This window comes from Eurytemora carolleeae, unplaced genomic scaffold (genome assembly GCF_000591075.1).
Source record: "Eurytemora carolleeae unplaced genomic scaffold, Eaff_2.0 scaffold330, whole genome shotgun sequence".
Lineage (NCBI taxonomy): Eukaryota > Metazoa > Arthropoda > Copepoda > Calanoida > Temoridae > Eurytemora > Eurytemora carolleeae.
In genome coordinates this window covers 114,960-136,136 of record NW_019396272.1, presented here as the reverse complement: position 1 = coordinate 136,136, position 21,177 = coordinate 114,960, and the positions used below count along the sequence as shown (strand labels likewise).

Sequence of the window (21,177 nt, the reverse complement as noted above, 5' to 3'; positions counted from 1 at the left end):
AGCCAAGCAAAAACAACACGTTGCTAGATACTGCACTGGGTGAAACTGTATATTTTTTTTGACGCGACAAGATTTGCGACCAGAAACTATTCTTCATTGGTACAGAATGAAAAATATTTTGTACCAAAAATTACTTCAGAGCAAAATGCAGATATTCGTGAAGACACTGACCGGAAAGACCATCACCCTTGAGGTGGAGGCTAGCGACAGCATTGAGAATGTGAAAGCTAAAATCCAGGTACCATTTTAGGCGTAGCTAGGTGTTAGTTTCTGAATTTTCAAAGCACAAGAATTTTTTAGTGAATCAAATTTGCACTTTAATTACAAAATTTGCCGTCGATAAAAAGGTTTAAAAGAGTTTATTCATAATTCAAAAATTTTGAATAACCTAACACCACCTAGTAGCGTAGGCTTTTCAGATTGAATATTTTAGATTTACGTTTTGGGTTGCTTTGATACGTTTTAAATGTCGTGTTTTTAATTGAATATTTTCTCCAGGACAAGGAGGGGATTCCCCCAGATCAGCAGAGATTGATCTTCGCTGGTAAACAGCTGGAAGATGGAAGAACCCTCTCAGATTACAATATTCAGAAGGAGTCTACCTTGCACTTGGTAATTTTTATAAACAGATTAATATGAACAGTCATTTTTTTATTTTTCTTTAAAAAATATCTTTAGCTGTTGTAAATATATATTAGTTTAATTTCCCTCCACTTTGCCACCTCGCCTCTTTGAGTAAAGAGTTCATTTTGTTGAAGTTTATGTACTGTGGTGCAGACAAGTAGTTAAACTATCTATTGCTGTATCTCGTTTTTATTTTTTTAATTAAAATTTTTGCATACATTTTAATGTTAGGTACTTCGTCTTCGCGGTGGAGTTATTGAGCCATCTCTGCGTCTTCTTGCCCAGAAGTATAACTGTGACAAGGTTATCTGCAGGAAGTGCTACGCCAGACTTCATCCCAGGTCAAGGATTAAAATACCATTTCATCGGTAACAAATAGGGAGGAAGTTAAATATAGACGTTGAACCCCTTTTTTATGGACAGAAAATTAACCAGTATTCGGGTTAAAACATTATTGAATCTTATGCCGGACAATGTTGTTCATGATTATCATCATTATAAAATGTTATGTTTAGGGCAACTAACTGCAGGAAAAAGGCATGTGGACACACTTCCAACCTGAGACCCAAGAAGAAGCTGAAGTAAGTCTTCACCATCCTACCCCTGCACGTGTTCTACTCATATGAACACGTGTTCCACCAGTTTACAATTCTGTTCACAACAGTAAATACTCATGGTGATCCAGGGAAATTAAAGGCTGTGGATATTGTTGTTAAAAACTGATGCATTCTTTAATTTCAGAGAAGATGTTAAAAATATTACTAATTAGTTTACTTCTTGGTCCTGTCTGGTCTTTCTACCTTCCAGGTTAGAAAATACAATTTAGTTAATTTACAACAAAACCCTTAAAACTTTTATCTAAGTAACAATGAAGAAGAAAACTTCTGACAATCTCCACTCTTGTGGAAAAATCCGCGAGTCAATTTTATATTCTATAGAAATTAAGTATATGTAATGTATGTAATATATATCCCAGTTCTTAGGACCCATTTAATTTTGATGCGGATTTTAACAAAAAATAATTTAAAATTTTTTTAAAAATTTTTTTCGCATATTTTTATCTTAACTTGATGAACCATTCAGAAATGAGGAAATTTTTTAATCTCTCAAAAGTTCAGATTCGGATTTTAGGAGTAAAAATGTTTTTTTTGCAGTTTTTGGTTGATATTTTACCCCTTGGATTCGGATCCGGATCCTAAGCATTATATCCAACAGTTTTGTTCAGACAAAGGTTAAAGATTGCGGTCATGAAACGGGCATTTTAACATACAAGAAAACAAACTAAAAAGATTTAAAACAGCCCTTCTTTCTTTCAGGACTGGCCCCTGTAACGTACTGCAAAAGTGCCGATGTTACGACTTGTCAGAACGATATTAAGTTGTTTGTAAACAGACTTAACTCTGAGGAATCAGTCATTCCATTCGAATATCATCAGTAAGTAGTAGAATTTATATTTGAAAGCAAGCAAGTTCTCTTTCAAGGGTGAAAGAGTGTGGGGATATGGGTGAGGGGGGGGGGGGTGAACAATTTTAAAATTTCTTTATTACGATGTTCACTTACAGCAAAAAAGTCCACCATATATTTGTAGGGATTAGAGTGTGGAGTTGAATTGTATTATTTTTAGTTTTGATTTCTGTGAGGCTGCAGAAGACAGTTCTCCAGCTGAGAACTTGGGACAGGTTGTGTTCGGAGAGCGTATCCGTCCATCTCCGTATACTATCAAGTTCGGTGAACCTCAAACCTGCACGGTAGGTTTACGATATTTTTTATTTGTAAACTTTCTCTGAAACTTTATTCCTGTTTTTTATTCCTGATTCTACTACTAGATTATTCTCTGAAACTTTATTCCTGTTTATTTCTCATGATTCTACTACTAGATTATTCTCTGAAACTTTATTCTTGTGATTTACTCCTGATTTTATTACCAGATTATTCTCTGAAACTATTCCTGTTGTTTACTCCTGATTTTACTACTAGATTATTCTCTGAAACTTTATTCCTGTGTTTTACTCCTGATTTTACTACCAAATTGTTCTCTGAAACTATTCCTGTTTTTTACTCCTGATTTTACTACTAGATTATTCTCTGAAACTTTATTCCTTTTTTTACTCATGATTTTACTACTAGATTATTCTCTAAATCTTTATTCCTGTTTTTTACTCCTGATTTTACTAAAAGATTATTCTCTGAAACTATTCCTGTTTATGACTTATGAATCTTATCCTAAATCATTCTATGAAATTTTATTCCTATTGTTTACTCCTGATTCTATTACTAGATCCTGTGTGCTACGAAGAAGTACAGATCGAATGATGCTGAATCAGTGAAGAAGCTAGCGCAGCTGAAGAAGGGAATATTCATGAATTACCAACATCATTGGATAGTTGACAACATGCCAGTAACATGGTGCTATCAGGTACAACAAATATATTTGCGTATTATACCACATTCTTATCGGATTTACTACATAGCCAAATCAGCAATAATATACTGTTATTATTATTATTACTCAAAATTTTAAATTCAACAATAAAAACTCTGTTTCTTAAATAGAAGGAAATTATTTTTATGAAAATGGACGCTCGACAGCCCGTGGATTATTAGAAAGAAACTCAAAATAACGGCGATTTTACGTTTTTAAGGTTGAAAACCAGATGCACTATTGCTCTACAGGGTTCCCTATGGGTTGCTACGTGGATAAGGAGGGAAAACCTAAAGACGCATGTGTTATAAGTCATGAATATTCTCAATCCGACACCTACTACATCTTCAACCATGTTGATATTACTATAAGGTCATTTAGGTTTTGTTTTTATATTTTAGAAAATGATCAATTAAATCCATGCTTTCACGGTCAAAAATTTTTTTTGGGGCTGGTAGGAATAACCTGATTCTCTTTTAGATAGTTACTTGGTAAAAAGGGTGAGATCTATTCAAACTTCAAAACACATTGGGGTTTAATGATTACATTAGGAGAGAGGGTGCGATTTATCAATTAAATATTTTTATCAATTAATTAATTATTTGTACTTTTTTACTTTTCAGTTATCATAACGGACAGGATGAGGACTGGGGTAAATATTTGGGAAATGTTCTGGGAGGACGGATTGTTGCTGTCAAGCTTGTTCCTCGCTCCATTAACCACGAGGGGGCAGAGAAAGGGAAATGTACGGACCCGGCGGCAAAACCAATGGCAATCCCAGCGACAGGAACAGCTGACATCGATATAACATACTCGTACTCAATAACCTTCCAGGTATGAGAGGATTAAACTATTAACATCATCTTTGCTCAAAATAAAGTTTAAATTTTTCAGCAAAACCAGGCAACCAAGTGGTCTAGCAGATGGGATTATATTCTCGAGTCTATGCCTCACACAAACATTCAGTGGTTCTCTATTCTCAACTCTCTTGTCATAGGTAACTTTAAAAAAATGACCACGAAATAATTTAGAGTACCTCATACTCTAGAAATGTTTCTATTGATATATTATTTTCGCCATGATAAGATGTTAATTTATTCTTGGACATGCATGCAATTGACGTATTTTAAGGAATTAGGATCTTTAAAAATCTTAAAAAGATTGGCCCTTAATTTGTTTGTCCCATTATTCGCATTTTTAGATTAATATTAAGGAAAGATCACGATTTTGGTTAAAAAGAACATGTTTTTTTAAATTATTTCGTTAGTTCTTTTCGTTGCCCTAAATACATGGCCGAAAGAGCCGAAAAAGGTGTCCCAATCAAATAGATTGTCAAGTTCAATAGATGGCAACAGAAAAATCGACCAACTGCGCACAACGTCACAAGTGTCAAATGCAAAGAGAAAGACGATATGTTGTCCAACAAGTTAATGTGATTTCCAACATTCAGCTTAGATAAAAATAGTCTTTGTAGGAATACGTAAAAAATGTCAGATATTCCAAAAAATATTAATAGAAAGACAACCCAAATAACATAGGGTATATACTATATTTACTTTCATTTGTACGGTTTACTCTGTTGTTTTTCTTTCCTTAAAATCGGCATGGGGTATATTATATGTTTATTGTTCAATTACTAAGCCCGGCTAATTTTTTGAAAATATAGACCTCTAACTTTTTGAGACACAGTCCGCCATCTACTCTATCCTATATATTCATAAAATAACATTTTTACAAAAAATTATTTTGATAACCCTATGTTAAAAGTAAGAAAGCTTTTGAGAGTTTATTAATGACTTCAGTACACAATATAGCATCATTCACAACAATAACAAAAAACCAATAAAATTCAAAAATGTTTTAATCATTTTTCGTCTTTACAGTCCTTAGAGGGTAACATTGTAAGTAGATTTTACAGGTTTCTGAAGCCCGTGCAAACTTCGAAGAAGTTTGCTGCGTCTGGGGGGGGGGGCCTTGCATAGAAAATTTTTGGATTTCAGCAGTATAATGGAGAGTATCGGTGCCCTAAAAAGGTCAACTTCTAGGTTCCGCTGAGTTTTTTTTTTTAAAGCATTTATGATACTATTTTTTGTGGTTTTTCCCTTCCCCCCTTTTTCCTTTTCCCTTCCCTTCTCCTATTGCCCCTTTTCCCTTCCCTCTTCCCCCTTATTTCTTTGATTTTTATTTTTTACCCAAACCCAATGAAAGCTCATATTCCCCCCCCCCCCACCCAAACAGAAAAATATACCAAAAGCGAAAACAAAAGAATTTCGCGAAAAAAATAATTTTGCGAAAACCATTGCTGCAACAATTAATTGCGCAGAAAACTTGTAGAATTCACTTTTCAGAGAGCTCAGCGTTAGAAGTTTCATTATATAATATATATCATTGTTAATAATTTCTCTTTCGTAATTTTTTGGCAAAATTTTCGCATTGTCCACCCCAAAATTTTCGGATTTGATTTATCCCATTTATTATTTCATGTGTTACCTTTAATTTGTGGCAGATTTGATGCATTTAAGGTACTTTTTGTGGCTTTTCAGCTCTAATGGCATGAGTGGCAGATTTTTTTTGTGGCAAGACACAATTTGTGGCATTTTTATAGACATTTATGTACATTGCATATTTTTCGCTTTCGGTTTTTGTTGGTGGTATAGTTATTAATAATTTTTGTGGCAGATTTTATTCTAGGTGCTGATTGTCGCAAATTTTCTGAGCTTTGATGGCATGTTTGGCAGATTTTATGTGGCAACACATAATGAGTGGCATATTTTATACTTACACTTTTAACTACTTTTTAATGGCAGATTTCATGCATTTAAATACTGTTTGTGGCACATGTCTGGGTATAGCTTGTGTCATTAGCACTATTTTGTCGAATAGCACTATTTTGTGGAAGATTTTAAGCTAATAGATAATTTTAGTGGTAGATTTATGCATTTAAATACTTCTTGTGGCATATTCTCTGAGCTGTGTTGTAAAGTGTGGAAGATTTTAGGTGACAAGACATAATTTGTGGCATATTTTATGCATTTATATACTGTTAGTGGCATATTTTGTTTATTTTGATAGATTTAAGCGTTAAGATATCATTTGTGGCTTTTATTTTGGCATTAAATTTTTTTTTGTAGCATATTTTTTATTTTTTTGACCCTGTTTTTGGGTAAAAAAAAATCTGGGTGTAATGCACTCCTAGATGAAACCCTGTGTTATATAGTTTTTTACAATATCAGTTTCAACCCCTTCATTTAGTCAAGGGGACTTTAAATGAAAAAGTGTAAAAACAGAAAATAAAAAAAACTTAAAATTGCACTGATTTCACTAAAAGATAAGCATTTTAAAATGATTACTATATTTTATTATTTTGTCAGACACATTTTGCGTTGACACCTATTGTACCTGATAATCTATTTGATTCCAATCATTTATTTATAATTTTAGTTCTCTTCTTGTCCGGAATGGTGGCAATGATCTTGTTGAGAACTCTTCACAAGGATATAGCAAGGTTTGATATTACACGGATATTACAAGAATATTAAAAGAATATTACAAGAATATAATAGGGTCTTGAATATTACATATAGCAAGGTAGGTTATTACAAGTAAATTACTAGGATATAGCAAGGTAGACTTTTACTAGGATATTATAGCAAGGTAGGATATTACTAGGATATTGTAGGTAAGAATATTATAAGGTAACAAGGATATAGAAAAGTAGGATATTACAAGGTAATAAGGATATAGAAAGGTAGGATATTACTAGGATGTACCAAAGTAGACTATTACTAGGATATAGCAAGGTAGGATATTACTAGGATAATGCAGGTAAGGATATTACAAGGATATAGAAAGGTATATGATACTACAAGGATATGGCAGTGTAGGATATTATTAGGATATAACAGGGTAGGATATTATAAGGATATTTTACTCTGAGTTCTGACGCGTTAGGATTTCTAAGGAATTGAGGACCTCCGTTAAAATTTTTTTTTATTATTTTAATAAAACTAGTTCTTAGTGATCCTAATACATTTTTACAATGTTTATAAACTATAAGACCTCACTTATTCTTGAACTAGTATGTTCATTGTTCATTTCAAGTCTGAGGGGTGGATAGTTGGACTCCCTGACATCATGATTTGATATGGTTTGATTTAATTAATTTGATTTGGTTTGATTTGATTTGACGTCAATGCAAGATATGTACTCACCCATTTAGTAAACTAATAATTATTTTCTCCGTGTTTAGATACAATCAGATTGATAGCGGAGAGGACGCACAGGAAGAGTTTGGTTGGAAACTTGTTCATGGAGATATTTTCCGTCCTCCTAGGTAGAACATTAAAATATTTGGTTTTATTTGTCTGTTATCAAAGATTAATAAAAAAACCTTTAGATAATAATTTGATCCATTTCCTACAGTTGTCAAAAAAGGTGTTTCATTTTCTCTTTCAGCCTGGTTAAATTCCTATTTTTGGGGGTTTGACGAACATAAAAATTTAATTAAATTAAACTTTATTCCTTTTTAACCTCAAAAATGGAACGATGAAAAAATAAAACTGCTTATGTTCAGGAAAGGAATGTTGCTCTCTGTTTTCCTTGGTTCTGGTATTCAACTGTTCAGTATGGCTTCAATAACCCTTGTGTTCGCTTGTTTAGGTTTGTTAAACATTTGGTCTTAATCAGAGAAAACATACCTTTTCATAGGAAATACTAATATTTGATTTGATTTAGTAAAATAATATATATTTCTTGAAAAATTAATTAAATCTCTGTAATAATAAATTTTAAAAAGATATGTTTAATTCAAAATACAGAACCTATCACATAATCGCCTCTTCAACATTAAAAAAGTTTTTTTTTTCTTGGTTTTCTTTGTCTCAAGACCCATGCTAACCGTTGAACTTTGACATAATTATCTTAGGTTTTCTATCTCCTGCTAACCTATGAACTCTTGCGTAATTGTCTGTTAGCCCTGAAACTCGTAACTCTAATTGGATTATTCTCTAGGTTTCCTATCTCCNTCTATCTCCTGCTAACCCTAACTTTTCTAGGTTTCCTGTTTTCTGCTAATCTTAGGGCTCTGACATAATTATCTTAGGTTTTCTATCTCCTGCTAATCATTGAACTCTGACATAATTATCTTAGGTTTTCTATCTCCAGCTAACCTATGAACTCTTGCGTAATTGTCTGTTAGCCCTGAAACTCGTAACTCTAATTGGATTATTCTCTAGGTTTCCTATCTCCTGCTAACCGTGGAGCTCTAATGACCTGTGCCCTGGTTCTCTATGTGTGTCTGGGAACCCCAGCTGGATATGTTTCATCTAGGAACAAACTTTTAATTAAATTCAAAGCAAATACCAATTGTTATAAAAATTTTATTTTTGGGTTTTGTTTCTGGTTTAAAATACATACTTTATTGCGTAATAATTTGTAGCTTTCTACATTTAAAAGAGTTATGTAAATAAATAAATAAATAAAAGGTCAACCATCATTCCGTTGAAATCATCCCCTTCAAAATTAACTGCCATAGAATGGAAATTATTGTAACAGTTTATTAATAACACTAGTCCAGTGTGAATCAACATGTCAAGGGCTGGATGCCCGAGGTAACCACCCCACTGCTCACTAACAGTCGCCTGGAGTAGTCCATCTCGGTACCTGTCCTAGTCCAGTATATTGGTTTCAAAGTTATTTCTGATATTGATTTATTGATTATTATTAGTTGACACAAAAGAACTAAACTCATACAATTGTTTGATATATGTTTAAGAACCGTATTATTATTGGTTTGTTAACTCCAGGATCTATAAGAGCTTTGGAGGAGAGAAATGGAAATCTAACGTTCTACTCACCAGTATGCTTTGTCCCGGGATAGTATTTGCACATTTCTTCATCATGAACTTGGTAAATATACTTTTTCATGCAAATGTATATAACTATTTCAGTTTATATTAATGATTTTAATTTTAATTCCCTCCTCTCGCCTAAAAACTGTTCCACCTATAAATTAAACTCCCAAGAGATGACAGCCCATGAGGCGATAACCAATAAATCATAAAACTGATAACCCATATTATTTTTATAGGTTCTCTGGTATTACGGAAGCTCCGCCGCTATACCCTTCTTCACCTTGGTGGCTCTACTCGCTCTCTGGTTCGGGGTCAGTGTACCGCTAACCTTCGTCGGAGCATACTTTGGATTTAGGTAATATCATGTAGAATAATATCTGGCTCTTTTTTGGTCTTGGATATAATATTTAATTTTTGATTTAAAGGATCTGTAAGCGGAATTTCAAGTGAACTTCCATTTTAGAGTCCAATTTACAACGGTACCCTATAAAGCTTTTTCTGATCAAGTATCAAATAGATATCCATGTTTATTATTTTTAAAAAATGAGTTACTTACGAATTACTAATACAGGAAAACCAAGGAGAAATCAGAATTTAACACTTACAGATAAAAAACGATGTCGTGTTATCTTACACAATACAGATATCAGAATGTTCAGATAAAAATCTGGGTGTAATATGTGTAGGTCCGGGAGTGGAACAGGTATTGGGACGGTGCTTCCCATATCTGGCGGCGGTTTGGGGGGTGTCTTACAGATTCCATTTCCTTATGTTCCTAAGAATCTGCTAAGGGGACAATATTTAGACTGAACAAGCAAATATCAAGCTTATTGAAATTTTCTTAATTTTTCGTTTGAGACACCAATGTTCAGTGTTCAATCATCAGAATTGACCATATGTCATATATTGTTTATCTTAATGAGAGATAAAAATAATATGGAACAATATTAATTGATTAATTGTTTGTTCAGGAAGCCTGTTATTGAGCAACCGGTACGGACCAACCAGATCCCTAGACAGATTCCAGATCAGAGCATTTACACTCAGGAATAATATACAAGTCAATTTCATTTTATTTCATTTTTGAGGAGAGCTCGACATAGATTTCTAGGGAATGAAGGCTGTCGTTTATTTATTTATTTTGTCTAAACCATGCACACTACTAAAAATGACCTAGCAGATTTCAAGTCGAAAACACTTAAAGTTTTTCTTTGGAAAAATAATAGTAATATGCAGTCTTCTGAGAATCTATATTTTCAGGAAAAGCCACCTTGGGAATTTTGAGTAAATCCATTTTAAGATATTGTAGAAATCAAGTGCATTTTCAGGTTTACGAACAAATGTATCTTTAGTTTCAACACTTATTAAGCTGATCCGTTTTTTTGGCGAGATTTTTTTAATTGTTAATGGCAGGGTCCCCAAATTTTGTGAATTTTCTTTAAAAGTCTTAAGACATGTTTTAGCAAAAATCAAAGCCATAAGTGAAAAAAAGAGTTTTTGAAGTGAAATCCTTAAAAGTTAACAACTTAAAAAATTAGAAAAGCATAAGTCTTTAAATGAAAATTACGTTCGATTTTAGACCTATAAATGCACTTGATTTCTGAAATATCTTAAAAATGGATTTGCGGAATATTTCCTGGGTGGCATTTTCTGAAAATTGAGATTATAACTCTAAAGACTGCAAACCTGATGGTCCATTTTCAGCAGTGTGGATGGAGGTGATTTTCTAGGATTAAATAATCAAATTGGGAAAAAATTATGCTAATGACATTTAGACTTCCTTTGAAAAATGAAGTAATGATAAATATTGATAATAATATTGATAATAATATGGGGGGGGGGGTGCTAAAAGAACTAACGTGATTATGCTCTTTGTCCTAATTTAATCTTTAACTTTTATATCTGCAGCCGATCCCGGGAATAATTATGGGAGGAGTTCTCCCCTTTGGATGCATCTTCATTCAACTCTTCTTTGTTCTCAACTCTATCTGGTCCTCACAGATCTACTACATGTAAGAATCTTAAATCAAACTCATCCATTCTAGTCTTTTTCTTCGTCCACCATCCAAGACATCCAGTTCTGACATATAAAATGGCCACGGCAGGGTTTCTTTTTACGAACGGAATTAATGGAAATCGGCTTAATTCAGTTTGAATTTTTATCCTTTTGGTAAAATACATGTTTCTTCCTTCTGTGTATGTTAATTAAAAATCTCTTTTCAAATAGGTTCATCACATAAACGCAGCTATTTTGTAATCCAACCGTTTCTTAACATAAATATGAAAATAATGAAGAAGAACTTGATTCTTTACCAGTAATAACACTTGTTCTAACACATGATCCATGCATTTACATTAAACATATTTCAGGTACGGATTCCTATTCCTAGTGTTTCTGATCCTAGTTATAACCTGCTCTGAGACCACTATTCTACTCTGCTATTTCCATCTCTGTGCCGAGGTATACGGAGAGAAAACATTACAAAATGGGTTGAAATCTTTACATGATTGGGTTGAAATCTTTACATGATTGGGTTGAAATCTTTACATGATTGGGTTGAAATCTTTCATTGGGTTGAAATCTTTTCATGATTGGGTTACAATCTTTACATGGTTGGGTTGAAATTTTCATGATTGGGTTGACATCTTTACATGGTTTGGTTGAAATCTTTACATGATTGGGTTGAAATCTTTACATGATTGGGTTGAAATCTTTACAAGTTTGGGTTGAAATCTTTTCATGATTGGGTTAAAATCTTTACAAGATTGGGTTGAAATCTTTACATGATTGGGTTGAAATCTTTAAATAATTGGGTTGAAATCTTTACATGATTGGGTTGAAATCTTTTCATGATTGGGTTGAAATCTTTACATGATTGGGTTGAGATCTTTAAATGATTGGGTTGAAATCTTTACATGATCGGGTTGAAATCTTTACATGGTTGGGTTGAAATCTTTACATGATTGGGTTGAAATCTTTACAAGATTTGGTTGAAATCTTTATATTGAAACTCTACCCCAAAACAAGGAGGCCTCAAGCAATCCCTGTAAAATATGATTTTATTTTATTTTTTTTGGGGTTGAAATCTAAACATAATTGGGTTTAAACAATTAAAGATTGTTATTTCGAGTTAAAAAGTTTTATAAAAGGTTTGTATTGGTCTGTCAGAGGTTGACGAAAAAAAAAACTAAAAAAATGATAATTACGTTTAACATATTTTTATAATCCAGGATTACCACTGGTGGTGGCGTAGTTTCTTGACCAGCGGTTTCACTGCCCTCTACTTAGCTATCTACTGTATTCACTACTTCTTTACTAAACTGGACATAGAGGGAGCTGCTTCTACCTTCCTGTACTTTGGATACACCAGCATCATGGTCTTCTGCTTTTTCCTTCTTACAGGTACTTGGCTCTCAGTCATGTGCATTGTGCACCAATAGGACTGCTAAGTACCCAGAATTGTGTTAATTTAGAAGCTGAAATGATTTCTTCAAACTTACATCCCGACACCAGCCCCAATTCTATATCTGATATCAAAGCCTGGGCCCAAAAATAAGAGGGGGTTAACTTATCACCTTTTCAGAAATGCTTGATGTTATTCGAACCTTTAAAAATATTTAATTTCATTTAAAGATGGGGGTGATAAAATAAAATAAAGGTAAAGAGCAGGGTTCATAGTATGTAAATAGTTAACTAGATATCATACCCATTGTTCCCAGTGGCGTATATAAGGGGGGACATAAACATCCCCGTTCAGAAACTTGATCTCCATTCTCCATGTCCATGATTACTATTGAGAGAAAAAATGTAAGAAAAATAAAAATCAGCTATAAAACTCTTTCGGAGGATNTTAGACCTATATTTTAATATATTAAAATAAACATGTATACACTATACAGACCTCTGCATAAAATAAATCCAGTTTTTTTACAGAATAAATGTAGGCAATGTTATTAGTGAATATATCGTAAAGGTGTCCACTATAAATAGATACTTAAGAAAAAACGCTCTCACTCATCAGTTTTAAATTTACGCTGGGTGATTGGATTTTGACTAAGGTCAAATTTCATGTGAAACACTTGCTCCAAAAGCAGTCTCTGTGCTTTATAAAAATATTTTTTCTAGTATAAGGCCCTAGGACCTTTCAGGGGAAAATATGAATTAAATTGGCACGTAGTTTTTGATGTAGAACCTACCAAAAAGCATTTTCATCCACTCCTTTTTCATGTCTTTAATTTTCTTTCTCTATGATGAATATATACTTTACTTGTCTGTTTGTTTGTATCTTATAAACGTCAAAACGGCTGAACCGATCGGGCCCAATTTTTGTAAGACCTCACGTGACCCCAAGGAAGGTTTATGTATGATTGAATTTTCAAAATTTTGCTTTTTGATATTTTTAAAGATCCACTAAATTTTTTATAAAATCTGCGAATTTTTGTTTTTTGTTTTACAATGTTTTCAAAGAGAAAAGTTAAAATATGAAAAATAAGATGAGCGCGAAGCGCCCTAAAAGCTAGTTATGAATATCCTTCAAAACAATGCAAGCAACTAAGTTCCCAGGGCACAGATGGCTGATCATCGCGAATTTTTCATATTGGTAGATTTGCTACTTTATTAGCTGTTTAAAAAGTCTAAATTTATAATGGGCAACCCTTAGGGTATAAATTAAGTCAGGTGAAAGCTGAAAGGTGGTAAAGGATTTGATAGAGTTTGTTAATCCCAGAAATGATTGGGAAATTGAAATGAACCCCAGCTAAAACCCATAATTTTATATACACCATGAATGGGGTTGTTCATGGTTTAGGGGGGGGGGGGGGAAAAAAAGGGGAAAGGTTAAACCCCCCCCCCCCCTCCCCTAGAAAACCCTTATTTACGTCCCTGAAATTGTTCCTGTTCAGGATGTATCGGATTCTTCGCTTGCTTCTGGTTCGTCAGGAAGATTTACAGTGTTGTAAAGGTTGATTAAACTCATCATTCTAGCTACAGAGTCCGGGCAAGCTTGTGAAGATTGAGATCCAACACTTCGTGTTCTGCACCTTTAGTTAAATATGCTCACCTATAGAGTGTGTGTGATGGAGTGAGACGAATAAAAGGTTCAAGAAAAGCTAGAACTGTGATAATAAATTTTCAGTTAACTTTTTGTCATCTAAATTTTTTCATCTCACGTTTATTTGATATTTATCTCCTTTAAAATGTAAAATAAAAAGATCCATGACTTAAATTTTGATTGGGCTTTTTTTGCAACGGACATTTTCAAACTAAAGCAAAAAAAATTTGACGTTTTGTGATTTATGCTTATGTTTTATTCAAAACCTCCTCTTTTCAAAATTTTTCATTCGTAAATATTGACAAAAGCAGAAACCATATTTCTTATGTAATTCTAATGAAAAATTTAAAAACCAATTATCAATAACGAGAAAATTTCTCGGTTCTTAGACAAACAAGTATTATGTTTTATTTACTGTGGGTTGTTTAAGTTGCTAGATACTACATATTCCTTTAAATATATTTATGTGCAATATATCTTTACAATTCTCTACCATAGGAAATTATGATGGCTAAATTTCAAATCGACTACCTGAATATATTTGTATATTCTCGATGACGAATAAGTTGCAAAATTTTATCCTCATTTTTGAAAAATTGTACAGATAATTTTAATCCTCCTAGTTTTGGTTGTTGTTACAATTCTGTGTGATAATTGATTTGACGGATCTAGTATTTTAATTTTAATTTGATTTGTGCATAAATAAAGTTTTATATTTAATCACAATTCTAGATCTCTACACTTTAATTTTGTAAAAAAATTTTGGATAAAAAATATTATTTATTAAACATGTGTTGTGTATGATCGTATTTTTCAGATTTAAACAGTAAAAAACATATTTCCATGGCTAAAGCTGCGCGGTTGAAGAAGGAGCTGGAGCAGTTAGAGGTGTCTCCACCACCTGGAGCATCTTGTTGGATAGTTCAGGACACCATCGACTCCCTAGAAGGAATTATCCTCGGCCCGACAGGTTCTCCCTTCCAGGGGGGGACCTTTAAGTTTAAAATCAATATCCCGGATCGTTATCCTTTTGAGCCTCCTAAAGTTGAGTTTGTCACCCCTGTTTACCATCCTAATATAGACGGACAGGGAAGAATATGCCTGGATATATTAAAGATGCCTCCAGCAGGGGACTGGAGACCATCTATTAACCTTTACAGTGTTCTAACCAGTCTTCAGCTTCTCCTGAGTGAACCCAACCCAAGGGATCCACTTATGGCGGATATTGCGCGTCAATATCAATTTGATACACAGAAATACGAGGAAACTGCTAGAAATTGGACTCACAAATACGCAGTAAGTGAAGGAAAGGAAAACGTGTCCAAGTTGGCCAGCAAACGTAAGAGTGATGGAGAGCAATGCAATGCCATGGATATAAAGAAAAACAAGCTTTAAGATGAAACTGTCTCTGGCTTGAATCTTTATAAATATACCTTGTACAATGCGAAAAACTAGTGCATTTGGCTACATTCAAAACCTACAATTCACAGGGTTACTCGCTAAGGATGTGGCTCGAAAGACGACTAAACCCCAATGTAAACTTGTATTTTCTATTGAAGATCAATCTACCATATAAGTATATAATTATAAAAGAAATTCAAATTCAACCTTCAGATTATTTTATGTATTATGGATCATGTCGTTAGTAAAGTTTCATCTTATAATATTTATTTAGTAAATACAAAGTTGTATCAAGCCAACTTATCCTAGGAGAGGACTGATATTTGAAAAACAATCATTTAAGAAAACATTCTGGTGAATAAATATTATTTTATATAAATCCTTTTTCTCTAGATTTGATCATAATCCTGTAGTATAGTTTTATTATTTAGGACATCAAAACGGACGACCAATATTATTACCAAACTTTAAATAAAATGGATTCTGAATAAAGTTGCTTAGAGAAAGTAAAGTCTCCAAAGTTTCAAGAATTCAGAAAATAAATATACACAAACCTTGTAGAAACCAAATGGTAGGCTTGCGCTATTATCTCCGTTGACAAGTTGCATAGTTAAGACCATAGGTCTATTAACATTAACATATAGAGCTCATAGAGCACTAGATGTCGTTTAAGATTTATGGGTATTTCGTTCACAATAATCCAGAGACAGAAGCACATAGGAGTCGCGCGCATGTTGCGTTGAATGACAAAACAGAGAGAGAGCATGCACGTAACTAGTGTTCTATCTGTTATTGTTAATTAATCTATGGTTAAGACTCAAATGTCGAACCTATACAGTACACACTACGTATACATCTTAATACTTCGTTGATTGCCATGCAAAAAGGTTAAATCATAAGAACCAACCAACAATTATTACACAACTTTTAAATGTAGAACCTTTAATAATATGCAACCCATTTTAGCATTACCGCCACAGAAGGATAAATTTAGATCAGAACTATTGAATTTGCATTTTATAATTTTTAAGATAGGATAGGTACTTATAAAGACTAATAAGATATAGATAGATAGATAGATGGATAAAGTTTATTGCTAAAATACATGTATCACAGAACGAGTTTACAATTACAAATTGGTGATTATATTAACAGTACAAGAATATAGCAATTATGTGGAAAATAGTTCTTTGCTGTTTTGATTACTTTTTCCACCTAATTTCAATAATGATAACAAAACATTTCAAGTAAATAGATTTAAGGAGAAGTATTAGAGTTCAGGGTGAAATTTTATTTGATGCAAAATAAATTATACATTAATTAGAATATCTAGAGTTTAAAGTATTGTAATTTTCTGACATATGTACACAACAAATATCAAAGCATATTAAAACATATCTAATTAGTTCTACATGAATAGCAATTCGGTTTATAACACATTGAAATGTAATTTTCAAAAAGAGAATTTAGTAGTCTATTTTTAAATATACTTAGAGAGTTAAGAAAAGAATGTGTTCTGAAAGAAGAGGAAAGGGGAAGAACTAGATTGTGTGCGTAGTTAATAATAGTTATCGTACCATGTGTGTCCCATAATCATAACAATCTAATGACGCCATAGTATAAAATTAAGTATGCATGCAGTGCTTCAGTTTAAAAAAAAAACAGTAATTAAACCTGCGTATGAAAAATATTTTGCATAGACTATTTTTAAGGTTTTTTACCTCGAAAATTTGATATCAAACGTGACCATGGTCGTCTTTAATGTTATGTTTTCATGTTGTCCCTACAAGTCTAATCAAGATTTTGTATCTTGCATCAAATCAACACTGTGTTTAGTTTCAAATATAATTCCTATCTTTGTTTCCTATAATTTGGCATTATTTCTCTACAAGAACATGAAATTGATGTAATTGATAACAATATACTCAAAATAAATATGCGTACAAGAATTGATTGTTGTTCTAAAAATAGATTTAAGCTTGTTTACTTTTCAGAGATCTTATCTTACACGTCTTATCTGTTTGTGTATTATCTGTTACTACGCTTGAACTAGTACCGGTCCACTACTGCCTGCAGTGTACTCAATACTCCCCGGGTTTAAAATTAAATGTCTGATTTGGCGGGGAGAGATCATCGAACAAGAGGTAAGAAATATAAACCAGTCTCTCAGTGTTTGTCTGTTTCCAGTCTATGCCTAGGTTTATTCAGCTCCAGACCCTGATAAACACACTAGAAACAATCCTCAAAATGCCAGGAAAAACACATTTCCCTCCAGACCAACTTCAAAATGGAATCCCTAAAAAGTAAGTTTTTTTTCGCGGAGAAAAATATTCTGTAAGTTGTGTTGAAAGAGTTGAAACCTAACTCTTCTTGTTCTAGATGTGTTCCGGACTTAAACAAGGAAAATAAGAAGAAACCATTTATCGTATCAATTGAAGGGAATATAGGTAATATTTTGTATGAATTAAAAATACATCAATTTCATGATGAATTCCGTTGTAATACACTTTTATTTGTGAGCACATAGGGACCACTCAAATTTGCGCGACAATCTCACAGTTATTTTATTTTGATTAGAAACAATTTTTTCAATTGCTTCATAGCAGTATCCACTTACCACAGCACGAATTGTATGTGTGCTCTAATGTTAATATAAATGCATAATATTTTCCTGTTCAGGATCTGGGAAATCTACCATGCTCAAGTATTTTGAAAGATATTCAGATGTAGAACTTATACCTGAACCTGTAGCTGAATGGTGTGATGTTAACGGTCATAATTTATTAGGTATAGGACCGTTGGATTCGAGGTTTTTTCTCTAATTAACTAAGCTATCTAGCACTAAATAAACTATCCACCATTTAGAATAATGAGTAAAAAGCTATCAAGTAAATCATCCACAAAGTAAATTATCGACGATGTAATTATTCACCAAGTAAATTATCTACTAAGAAAATTTTCAACCGAGTAAACTATCCACAAAGGAAATCGTCCATTAAGTAAATTATCCATCAAATTAACAGTGGTAAACGTTCAAGAACAATTGTCAAATTATTACTAATTATTCAAAGTAAATTATTCACAAGTTAACAAAATGAAAGTATTAATTTGTCCTAAAACTTATTTAGGAAAAATGTATCAAGATCCTAAACGATGGTCTTTTCAGTTTCAGAGTTATGTCCAGCTAACTAGGTATTGATATTTAGATATTATATTTATCCGTACTATTATTGGTACATTTTTTAGAAGTTAAATGATAATAAAAAGTCAAGGGTCTAGAAATTTAAACTTATCTTTCTTGTCAAGTTGTTAAAACAGTTTAAATGTTAAGATTACAGTTGTTGAAGAAGCCGACTGATTGCTCCGTGAAGATCATAGAACGCTCACTACAGAACAACAGATACTGCTTTTTGGAAAACGCAAGGAACAACCCAGAATTGGTGGAAGGACGTCGGTAACCGGCTCGGCGGGACGCCGTCCCACCATCTTAAAAAAGTGTTTCTAGAGGAAAGGCAAACTCATTAATGACATGGGTTTCAGATCTTAGAGGGGGGGGGGGAGGCTTTTAAACTTCTTCTAATTTTTCTGGTTGAAGCACAGACGTGAGGAGACTCTTGCTCCAGCCGAACTATCCGTCCTCTACAATTGGTTCGATTTTCTAAAGAACAACATGGACATTCATCTAGATCTAATTGTATATCTCAGGTTGGTTTAAATAAAACATTCTAATTAATCAATAAAAACCTTCGATTATCCATCAATTTAACTACCCTTAAGTTCATAAATCTTTTTTTTAGACTTTCATCAAATTAAAAGTTCAACATTCGATTTTACTATAAGTTTTGCCAGAAAAGGGGCGTCAAATACTGCTCAAGAAGAAAAATTCATAATTATTTTTTTTTATTTCTTAATGATACTACGCATTTGGTAACGAAACTAGCCTACTATGAGCGAGTAAAATATTTATAAATATTTGAGTTGGATCTAAAGTTTAGATGTTTCGATCTACGGATTTTTTCTAAAAACATATTTTATTATTTTAGAACTAGTCCGCAGGTAGCGTACGATAGATTACGAGAAAGAGGAAGGAAGGAAGAGTCAGGAGTACCTATGGAGTTCATTCAGGTTCAGTAATAACAAATATTTGTTAAATGCCAGAATATAGGGATGGTTAAACTATTTCAGATCATCATATCAGACTTAACGAATGTCTGAGGCGGACAATTCTTTTCGAAATGGAAAATTACACATCATAAAGTGAGAGCACTAAAACGGAGAAATAAAAGGACGACTGTTGGATGCAATTTATGATTTATTTAAATAGTCTAATAAACATAGACGCACTTAACTTAAACTGTTGATTTTCAAGCTACTGGTAACCATATTTGCTTTCTAACAATATCAACTACTCATTAGATTGCTTAAATATCGTTTTATACAGGGTGTCCAGCGAAAAATTACAGTTGGTGAATAATATTAAATGTCTTCTTCCATGAACTTGATATTAAAGACTTTTATCAGTTCATTTCATTAAAAACATCTTTAACATATCTAGATACATTGTACAATATACAAAACATATAAAGAAATATTAACAGAATATCTTCAGCATTTGCACCAGTGTTATGAGGACTGGTTGATCACGGAGAAGTTTGGTTCTCCTCCTGCTCCTGTCCTGATCCTAGATGCAGATCAGGGGATGGATTCCATGCTCAAGATATTTGAGAAATACAAGGTTCCTAGTTTTTTTCTATATTCATAATCAAGTTTTCATATAAATGTGACCGGGAGCATTTGTTGGGAGAGATAGAAGGAACAAAAAGTTTGACAAAATTAATATACACAATATCATTATAATAGTTATTTTCTTTACTAGACAATGTACAATGTATGTACAATGTACATGATAATTTTAATTCTAACATTTTTTTTTTAATTTTAATGCGTGTTTTCAGGATGAGATTCGAGGAGTGAAACCGTACACGGCAGACGAACTAATCCCGCATCCATCAAATCCAATCAAAATATAAAGCATCGTTCATAGATCCTTGATCATTGATCAACCTACAGTGCTGTGGAGTAGTTTCTTGGGATTTCTTTATCACTCAATACTATTCAAATTTCCTCGTCAAGAGTCTTGTACATTTGTTTGCGTCTTCTTCATTCCGGAAAGTTTCCGACCTACCAGTAATATCATTTATCATGTGCGAAAGGAAATAGTCCGTTGCAAGATGATCAATGAGTTCAGTTCAGTTGTTCTGTGTTAAAATATTGCTAAAGATATTATTCTTATTTTTATGTTTTGATATAAATAATTGTGAAACATAAACTTTTATAAAAAAAAATAATAGATGGAATGGTCCTAATCCAACCAGTTTTATAATTAATCAGTTTTTCATATAACAAAAAAATGAAGATATCCAACTTGTAGATAATTGTTAAACATTTTACAAAGGATCAATTTTGCTATGTCTGTCAACTAACGGTTAACTATTAGTTATTAACTGCTACAATTTTCTTATCAGATTGTTTAATCTGATTGATATTTTAATGTTTCAAACAATGACATATGATTATCATATTAATAAATTCCTTATACTTTGTAATAAAGACTATTTGAACACACCTTATTATATAAATCTGATAATTATCCAGGAAATAAAACCAATTTGTGTTAAGTGGGTTCAGTAAAGCTTATTGTTCTTTATTACAGAATCTTTCCTTAATCTACGAGGTACTGGGGAGGGGGCACAGGAAGAATGCCCTCAACGGTTAGGGGGGTGGTTGGTTACCTCATTCCGTTCCATTCTTAATCATGAAGATAGGG

The 21,177-nt window shown here is 32.8% G+C and overlaps 4 protein-coding genes across 7 annotated transcripts; all 4 read left to right on the top strand.

Annotated features, from left to right (window-relative positions):
• The first annotated feature begins 14 nt into the window (after positions 1 to 14).
• Positions 15 to 1,366, top strand: LOC111699875 (ubiquitin-60S ribosomal protein L40). Its single transcript, XM_023470632.1, has 4 exons — positions 15 to 238; positions 499 to 612; positions 856 to 965; positions 1,140 to 1,366. Exons 1-4 carry the CDS (start codon positions 107 to 109, stop codon positions 1,207 to 1,209), a joined length of 426 nt encoding a protein of 141 aa, XP_023326400.1. The 5' UTR covers positions 15 to 106; the 3' UTR covers positions 1,210 to 1,366.
• Positions 1,329 to 14,123, top strand: LOC111699869 (transmembrane 9 superfamily member 2). The gene is made up of 18 exons (XM_023470621.1): positions 1,329 to 1,431; positions 1,941 to 2,058; positions 2,249 to 2,372; positions 2,903 to 3,040; positions 3,267 to 3,418; positions 3,670 to 3,880; positions 3,941 to 4,043; positions 6,488 to 6,551; positions 7,296 to 7,379; positions 7,620 to 7,705; positions 8,281 to 8,374; positions 8,851 to 8,953; positions 9,135 to 9,253; positions 9,870 to 9,945; positions 10,807 to 10,910; positions 11,269 to 11,359; positions 12,130 to 12,301; positions 13,801 to 14,123. The coding sequence occupies exons 1-18, from the start codon at positions 1,347 to 1,349 to the stop codon at positions 13,866 to 13,868; spliced, it is 1,992 nt and encodes a 663-aa protein (XP_023326389.1). The 5' UTR covers positions 1,329 to 1,346; the 3' UTR covers positions 13,869 to 14,123.
• A 620-nt stretch (positions 14,124 to 14,743) lies between these two features.
• On the top strand, positions 14,744 to 15,729 carry LOC111699874 (ubiquitin-conjugating enzyme E2 T-like). The gene has a single exon (XM_023470631.1). It carries the CDS (start codon positions 14,793 to 14,795, stop codon positions 15,342 to 15,344), a length of 552 nt encoding a protein of 183 aa, XP_023326399.1. The 5' UTR covers positions 14,744 to 14,792; the 3' UTR covers positions 15,345 to 15,729.
• Positions 15,730 to 16,778: 1,049 nt separating this feature from the next.
• On the top strand, positions 16,779 to 20,975 carry LOC111699873 (deoxynucleoside kinase). Of its 4 annotated transcripts, none has more exons than XM_023470627.1 (10): positions 16,779 to 17,494; positions 17,538 to 17,653; positions 17,730 to 17,797; positions 18,030 to 18,137; positions 18,479 to 18,542; positions 18,682 to 18,804; positions 18,951 to 19,055; positions 19,394 to 19,475; positions 19,960 to 20,085; positions 20,306 to 20,975. In XM_023470627.1, exons 2-10 carry the CDS (start codon positions 17,541 to 17,543, stop codon positions 20,378 to 20,380), a joined length of 864 nt encoding a protein of 287 aa, XP_023326395.1. In that variant the 5' UTR covers positions 16,779 to 17,494; positions 17,538 to 17,540; the 3' UTR covers positions 20,381 to 20,975. The 4 variants fall into 4 exon arrangements, with proteins under 4 accessions (XP_023326395.1, XP_023326397.1, XP_023326398.1 ...); XM_023470629.1 differs by having other exon boundaries at positions 18,682 to 18,774; positions 20,306 to 20,973; XM_023470628.1 differs by having other exon boundaries at positions 16,780 to 17,494; positions 18,682 to 18,769; positions 18,946 to 19,055; positions 20,306 to 20,972.
• Positions 20,976 to 21,177: the final 202 nt, after the last annotated feature.